Here is an 8,796-nt window from a genome sequence, read left to right on the forward strand (position 1 = left end):
GTTGAAATATTAGTCAAGGACCAATCTTGGTATTTTGAAATTATCAAGTGGCCATTTCTGGTATTAACTCATAAATAAGTTAGTTATAATAACATTTTAAGGCTTCTCTTAGTTTCTTGCATAACTTTTTATGGTTTTACGATGTTTATTGAGTTTGATAATTTTTCACCTCCTCTAATGCAAGCAGAATATTAAGTATATGATGATGTGAAATCAATCAATCAACTCACTAGTAACAGTTTCCTTATCAGTGTTTTGTTAATACTAGAGTTCTACTACATGGATCCTTCAATCTCTACTCCCTGATGTGGCAAGAGATGATAAGTTATCTTCATCCTGTTGGCCCCAAGAAAAATGTCAACATCAAAATTTTGAGTGAGGGAGTAAAAAGTAGGGAGTAGAACCAAGTAGTATTTTCCTTAATGCTACCTATACATAGTTCATGCATAATAGTTGTCCTCCGTTTAATTATGCAGTCACAAAAGGACCTTTACAAGAAGCACCACAATACAGCAGATGGGCGGATTAAAGTATGGTTTGGAATACGGCAAATTATGAATGCAACTGATAATTTATTAATGAAAACAAGAGACATGGCAAAAGAACTAGAAACTGGAATACATATGGTAAGCTCTCTATCACTAAGTGGTAGTGGCATAGTGCATAGCTCAAAAATGGTGCTTAAATTGTCTTCTGAAGGGAAATTTATACAAATTTATCAACATAGGGGCGGCATTTCTCTACCACTCTGACTTCCAAGGATTTCTTTTGTCCTTTTGTCTTTTATTTTTTTCTTTTTGGGCTAAGTAATTACAAGGATTTATTCTCTTTGGAAGATGTTTATTGCGTTACTTCTATAATATTTTGCTCAATTAGAGAGGACAGTTGCTATAATTACAATATTTTTTTCTTTACTTTTTATTTTGTCATCTGAGATACTGCCATGCATGTATGGAAGTCAGCTGGACGCTATTGTTGAAGAAGATGAAGAATGAAAAGATATTAGATAATTAAATTTTTTAGATTTTTTAGATTTGACCACATACAATTTCAACATTTAGCATGTTGCAGAGATACCCTATGAAAACCAGCATGTTGTTGCCACAAGAGAAGTTGATCATGGAACTGTTGCATACCTTAACAGTATCAACTTTCTAGAGAAAAATCTGCTGGCAGCGCATACTGTATGGGTCAATAAGGATGAGGTGAGCCTATCTGCTAGTATACTACCTTCGATTCACCACTACTGATCCTGTTTTATTGGCTAGATTTCTGAGTTTTGTTGCATATATTATGTTAAGAGCCCAAATGAAAAAATAAGAGAATATATGGGTTTATAAGGCCATGGGTTAGACTAGCTAATTGATTGGATTCAATCTTTTAGTGTGGTTTGGCCCTTGTGCATTATAGCCCAGTTGAGTGATCTTGGCTCAATCTTAGATTGTAACATGGTATATGTTCGGTCCACTTTGTGTCCATCTGGTTGTCTACCGATTGGTGGCTTCCAAGTTTTCGTTTCAGGTGAGGGTCCAATCCCAAGCCTGCGTGTTCACCCAATGGTGTTAGAGCTTTCGTTTCAAGGGGAGGGTCCAATCCAATTTCAAGTGGTCAACCGGTTAGATTCAAAATGGCCGGTTGTCCACTTGAGGGGGAGTGTTAAGTGTTCCACACTGTAAAAATAAGAGAAAACATATAAGTTTATAAGGTCATGGGTTAGACTAGCTAATTGATTAGATTCAATCTTTTAGTGTGGTTTGGCCCATGTGCAGTATAGTCCAGTTGAGTGACCTCGGCCCAATCTTAGATTATAGCATATTGCAACATGTAATTTTTCTGCTATTTCCTTTCAGGTTGATATTCTTTCAAATGCCGGGGTTAAAGTTTCACATTGTCCAGCTGCTGCAATGCGAATGCTTGGATTTGCACCCATAAGAGAAATGCTCAGTGCAGGGATTTGTGTATCCTTGGGAACTGATGGTGCACCATCAAATAATAGAATGAGCATTGGTAAATAGATATTTTAATTTATAGCCATATTCAAGTTTCTCCTTATGATTTGTGCTTTTTGGCTCATCACTGTCTTCTTGTGGTCTGAACTTCAAACATAGTTGATGAGATGTACCTAGCTTCTTTAATCAACAAAGGTCGGGAAGTTTTTGCCAAGGGAACCACTGATCCAACAATATTTCCCGCTGAAACAATTCTGAAGATGGTAACAATTAATGGTGCCAAATCAGTACTTTGGGACAAGGAAATAGGATCACTTGAGGTGGGGAAAAAGGTCAGTAATTGTTTTAAACTTATCTTCTACAGTGATTCAGTAACTATTTTCATCTTTTATTAGTCTATAGAAAAAGTTCCTTTGTGCCATCTAGGGGATTTTGGATCTTCACAATGTAGCACTTTGAATGAACAAATATGCATGCCAAGATACCAATACTGTTCTCAGTTTCAAGGTTCGAATATCTGTACTTGCTCATGAATCGCAAGTGGAGTTGAGAGTTGTAATTAATTTTTCCTTTAGACAACATGCGTGCATACATAAATATACAATGCATTCTCTCGTTTTCACAAATTTGTAGCTATATTACTCAATTTAGACAATTGGAGCCAATATTTGTTGTTACTTGCTATAGGCTGATATGATTGTCGTCAATCCTTCTTCATGGTCCATGATGCCTATTCATGACTGGTAAGAGTTTCTCTCTATCTGTGTTTGTATATATATTCCCCTCTCCTATGTTATCCGTTTAACACTTTCAATAACGGATAGATATGATTTCTTCTTGGTTAGTTGGTCATGACTGGTAATCTGATTTTACAACCATTCCTGTATTTTTCGGTTCACTGGTTTGCAGCATTTCAAGCTTGGTATATAGCATGAGAACTGAGAATATGGTATCTGTCATATGTAATGGGCGTTGGATTATGAAGGATAAGAAGATCCTGACGGTGGATGAAGTACTTCCATTCTCCTTCACTTTTCCATCTTGTTTGTCTGTCTTCTCCTTTTTCACCAGGTGATAATGTAAGGCAGTACACACATTAACTGGTTAACTGTAATTGTTTATTGCGCAGGCAGAAGTCTTAGACGCAGCTAAGCATGCCTCCATTGAACTTCTGAGGAGGGCTGGTATCCAGATTCCTAGCAGAATGAACGTGATGTAAAGTGTGAAACCCTTCTACTATCTGTGTTCATCCCTTTTATTTCTACAACAACAATAATAGTTGTACCAAAACTTGAACTATATGTACTTATGTAGTGTGCGATTAATATTGGGAACAGATACTACATTGTAACCGAGTCAGTAGTACTAAAAAAAAATATTATTTTTTCACCTTTCAAGTTTATTTTTTTTATATATATAAATGAAATTAATATATAAAAATATATTATTAAAAAGCTCTAATTAAGATATTTTAAATGATGTTTATATTGATATTTTTATTTTATTGTTTTAAATTAACATACAGTTTATAATCATATAATGACCAACCCTCCAGAGGAATTAGTAAGCCTCCTAGAGGATGATTTAGATGGTGTTCCGTCTTGGCGAAATGTATATAATCTCTATTGAGTTCTGTACAGTTGATAATGGGTTTCCCCCCTTCCTATATAAATAAAACATATGATATTAACTCACGAAATTATGTTCATTTTTAATATATTATTGGTTTATTTTTATAATATTATAGGTTCATTTTTATCTACATCTACATACAATACATATACAATATATACATACATACAATCTTAATAAGAGCTAATAATGTTAGGGTTCTAATGGGAAGAAAAAAATGTTGGTATAATTATTTACTTAAATGAATAGTTCATATTATTTTGATTTTAGTAATCTTTTATGATTTTCCTTCTTTACCCTCTATTATATTATTTTCTTCCCTTAAATAACTCCACATTCCGTTAATTTTTAACTTTAGTAACGGAATATTCCGTTTAACTTTTAACTTACCCATTAATTTCTATAAGAAAGGTCTTAGGTTCGAATCTCATCCCAATCAGAGTTGGTATAATTGTTAAACATATACTAAGAATATGTTAGACTATATTATTGAAAATTAAGTACCTATTCTATTACTCTTATAATATTATTAAATTAAATAAATTAGTAGCTACAACAAAAAATAATACATATGCATTTCTTTAATTTAGATTTTTACAATGCCTTTATTAAAAAAAATATTCATTATCAAAAAATTAAAAAAGAGATATAATTTAATTAGTTATATTGTCTTTATTTTCTACAATAAAAATTATTCAGTATAAAAAATTAAAAAGAGATATAATTTCATTAGTTATATAGTCTTTATTTTCTAAAATAAAAATTATTCATTATAAAAAAAATTTTAAAAAGATATAATTTCATTAGTTATATTGTCTTTATTTTATACAAAAATTCATTACATTCAAATTCATTAATTAATTATATTCACTACATTAGTCATTATTTACACTATCTTCTAATTAAATATTATGTATCAATGTTATAATACAAAATAATGTTATATATTTATTTACCAAGTATTCTATTAATAACATATAAAAAAAATAACCCAATAAACTGAAGCGAGAAACTACCGCATAATATTTTTTGGATTACATCGCAGTTGTTAACTTCAAAGGTAAATCGTATTTTGTTATAAATATGATTTAAAATGTATAAACTTTTATTACCAAAAGTAGTATTTATTTATTTCTCAAAAAAAAAAGTAGTATTTATTTATAGTATCATTTTTAGACTAAGTATTTTGACTATCGTTTTTACAAAATTTCAAACATTTATTTTAGTGACAATTATAATCAATCTCTCATATATTATCTTACATTCATATACTTTGAATGACTGATTTAAATAAACAAATTCAACATTCAATTACATATGCATGAACATCTCCTATATAATCTTGTATTGATACACTTTGAAATACTTATTTAAAAATAAATATTGGGTATTATCCTATTCGCGTGAAAAAACTAGTAATACTAATGTAAATGGCTAAATGCATCATTATACTAAGAAATATTAAATAAGTTCATTAAGCAATCACAATATGTTCATTTTCATTTTTCACAATACAAGTTCAATTTTATAATATTACATGTTTATTTTCACAATTGTAATACAACAATATTATAATGATAGATCAATCTCGAGTAGTTTTATTAATGAGAAAATATAGGTTAATTTAATAAGAAAATATAGGTTCATTTTTACAATATTAGTGATTCATTTTTACAATACTAAATGTTTTTGTTTATAATATCAATGCAACTAGATCATAATATTGATGAACCTAAAATAGGTCCATTAAGAGAATACATGTTTATTTTCACAATGCAGAAGATTCATGTTATCAATATTGTAAATCAATCAATAAAAAATTAAAATTAAAAAAAATATTAATAAGAGTATCATTCAAAATATCTTAATAAGATAGGGGGCGTGCCATATATTTTACCGCAGCCCTTAGTTGAAATATTAGAAACTATTGATGATGATGCCTTTGGCGTGGCAACGTGGCGGTAATGATTGTAATATCTTTTTTTTGAAGTAATGATTGTAATATCTTAAATACTAATTATATTTTATTTAAGTAATTCTGTGGCTATGGATAAAATAATATTGTTAAAAATGTTGATGTGGATGAAATAAACTATATAATAAGAAGAATTTTATGATATATTATACTATGTTTTGTAAGAAAATTATAAAGGATAAGAATCAAAATCATTAAAAGTTTGTAAAGGTGTATTAAATTTATAATTTTATTGACTTTTATAGACTTTTTAAAATAAAAAAGTTAAAAAAAGTTTATGAATATTTTTTTATATAGATTTTTATATATTATTACAAAGTTTACAAAAGTTTTGAGCCACTTTATGAAAGTTAATAACAATTTATTATTTTAAAAGTTTTTAAAAATCTACCAAAATCATGATGGAATATACCCCCGAGAGTCCAGATCCAAATGACATTGCTGTGTCCGCAAAACTTGACAACCCTAATAGGGACTTCAATAGTTGTTATGCCGTGGACCCAGGTTCACCTTGCAAGGTGGACCTGGGTCCAATACGACGCTGTTTCACAATTTAAAAAAAAAAATTAACGACGTTAACGGCTCCTCATCGCAACAGAACACAAACTCTACATTCACAGACCCTATACTCCATATTCACAATTTGAAAACTCCACCTTCACACATTACATGGCTACATGTTTAGTAACTATAATACCACTGTTATGCATTCACACATTCAAAACTCTATATTCACAGGTCCTATACTCCATGTTCACAACTTGGGAACTCCACATTCACACATTACAGGGCTACAAGTTGCTAGAACTCTGTTAACTGTACTACAGATTCACACATTCATAACTCTACATTCACAAATTCTATATTCCATATTCACAATTTGAAACCTCCACATTCACACATTTCATGGCTGCTAAAACTCTGTTAACTCTACTACAGATTCACACATTCATAACTCTACATTCACAAATTTTATACTCCATATTCATAATTTGAAACCTTCACATTCACACATTTCAGGACTATACGTTTAGTGAAACGTATTGGACCCAGGTCCACCTTACAAGGTGGACCTGGGTCCACGGCATAATTTGTTGGACTTCAAGGTCTTGAACCGGAGCAACGTTCTCAACAAAAGCAGCGCCATTTCGTTGACAACTTCGATGAGGGAGACGGTTAGGGCGAAGTCGAGGAACCTGATCACTCGGCTCCAAATTAGCACCACCGAGTCTAAGAACTTTACCCTCGACTCGCTACACGAACTCAATCCTCCTTGGACCAAATGATGTCTTCACCAGAGTTGTCATCGAACAAGGAAGTCTAGAGCGGTTCAGAATGGGATGACCTGCTTAACAATTTCATGGCATTCATCTCCACGCGGTGACCCGTTGGGATCGCAGATGTAACATTGAACAGTTCAATTCTTTTCTAGACATGCTCTTTCCAATGTTGTTACTGTTCATTCAGAAATCAAGGTCAGCGTGGGTTTGACCATGGAGTTGATGTTGTAGTTGTGAGTGTATTTGTGCTGTGTGTGTTGGGCTTGAGGTCTAACTGTCTAAGTGTATTGATTTCATTATATTTGATATATTAATATCAGAATCGATCAACATGGACTACAATATACATACATACATACTCACAAGATCACAACATAAGAGCATCCTTACTAGTTAAACTTTTACACAATTTTTTAAGATGCACATAGGAGAGAGAATATGGAGGAAGAAAAAGAAAAAGCAAAAAAAAAAAAGGATCAAACAAAAACAGTGGAAAAAAAAAACTACTACGCCACAGGGTGCACGCACCCGTGTGGGCGCTCGCACAACAGTGATGATTTCTCTCTCCATTAAACCCCCTAGTATGGATACTCTAACATCCACTGCTTACCCTAGTAAACATTTATTTTAAACTGATTGACAACTTCAGTACAACATATCATAGTAAATTCATAACTTCAGTACAACATATCCCCCTAAAGTTGTATTTCCGAATTAACCGAACCGAATTTTTTTTCGGTTAACCGATTAAACATAAATTTTAAAATTCTAAAACTAACACCTAAAATAATAAATCCAATTAAAATAAAATGCATATCATAGTAAATTCATATAAATCCAATTAAAATAAAATGCATATCATAGTAAATTCATAACAAAATATATAAAAACAAAATGCAAAAACATCCATAACTTCAAATCTTCAATCCAAAATCCAAAGTCTAAATATCCATAGTCCATAGTCATAATCCAAAATCCAAAGTCTAAATATCCATAGTCCATAGTCATAATACAAGCAATTTCATCTAAATATCCATAGTCCATAGTCATAATACAAGCAATTTCACATACAAAGAATCAATCCATAGTCATAATACAAGCAATTTCACATACAAAGAATCAAAGCATAGTCATAATACAAGCAATTTCACATACAAAGAATCAAAGCTAATTAAAATTTCTACAAGCAGCATTAATAAAATTGACATCTACAAGCAGCATTAATAAAATTTCTCAATGCAACATAAGCTAATTAAATCATCAATACATACTCAAATCATCATTGCAACATAAGCTAATTAAGTAATTAGCAGATACACAGATACACTGCACACTGGAATATGGATCACTGGAAAATGATAACTTCAAAAATAAAAATTTAATTTAACTGATCAGAGACAGTGAGGCCTAACTAATCAACTAACTGAAAACCTAACTAATCAACTAACTGAAAATAAATTTATAAATAAATTTAAAGTACAAATTTATTATTACCGTATCTCGTCCACGGTGGCCTACTGAGTGCAGAGACAGTGAGGGCTGCGGTGGCTGACGGGAAATGGGCGGTGGGATGGTGGCGGACTGGGGTGGTGACCGGTGAGTGAGACAGAGTTGCGGTCGGCGGTAAGGGCTGAGGGGCGGTGGACAGTGCGAGAGGCGAGAGCCGAGAGAGAGAGTGAAGGCTGAGGGGCGGTGGCTGTCTGGACTGAGGGGCGGTGGCTGAGAGCGTTGCGAGAGCCGAGAGAGATAGAGAAACTGAGAGGAGCGTTGGCGGCTGCTAAACTGATAGCCGAATGAAATTAGGGATTTGGCAATTGGAATATGTTATAACTTAATATTATTAATTATATATAAATAAATAAATAAATATATAAATATATATATATATATATATATATATATATATATATATATATATATATATATATATATATATATATATATATATATATATATATAT

The 8,796-nt window shown here is 31.7% G+C and overlaps 1 protein-coding gene across 4 annotated transcripts in view; it reads left to right on the plus strand.

Moving 5' to 3' along the window:
- Positions 1 to 3,346, plus strand: part of LOC116027747 (5-methylthioadenosine/S-adenosylhomocysteine deaminase-like) — a 17,688-nt gene extending 14,342 nt beyond the window's left edge. For 2 of the 4 annotated variants that reach the window (XM_031269485.1, XM_031269487.1), the window contains exons 4-10: positions 477 to 626; positions 1,062 to 1,205; positions 1,851 to 2,007; positions 2,109 to 2,281; positions 2,637 to 2,692; positions 2,859 to 2,961; positions 3,079 to 3,346. In XM_031269485.1, coding sequence (XP_031125345.1) covers positions 477 to 626; positions 1,062 to 1,205; positions 1,851 to 2,007; positions 2,109 to 2,281; positions 2,637 to 2,692; positions 2,859 to 2,961; positions 3,079 to 3,168 — 873 coding nt within the window. In that variant the 3' untranslated portion in view covers positions 3,169 to 3,346. Of the gene's footprint in view, positions 1 to 476; positions 627 to 1,061; positions 1,206 to 1,850; positions 2,008 to 2,108; positions 2,282 to 2,375; positions 2,457 to 2,636; positions 2,693 to 2,858; positions 2,962 to 3,078 lie in introns of those variants that run through there. The other 2 variants (XR_004099994.1, XM_031269486.1) reach the window with 2 other exon arrangements.
- Positions 3,347 to 8,796: the final 5,450 nt, after the last annotated feature.

This window comes from Ipomoea triloba, chromosome 8, assembly GCF_003576645.1.
Source record: "Ipomoea triloba cultivar NCNSP0323 chromosome 8, ASM357664v1".
NCBI classification, from domain to species: domain Eukaryota; kingdom Viridiplantae; phylum Streptophyta; class Magnoliopsida; order Solanales; family Convolvulaceae; genus Ipomoea; species Ipomoea triloba.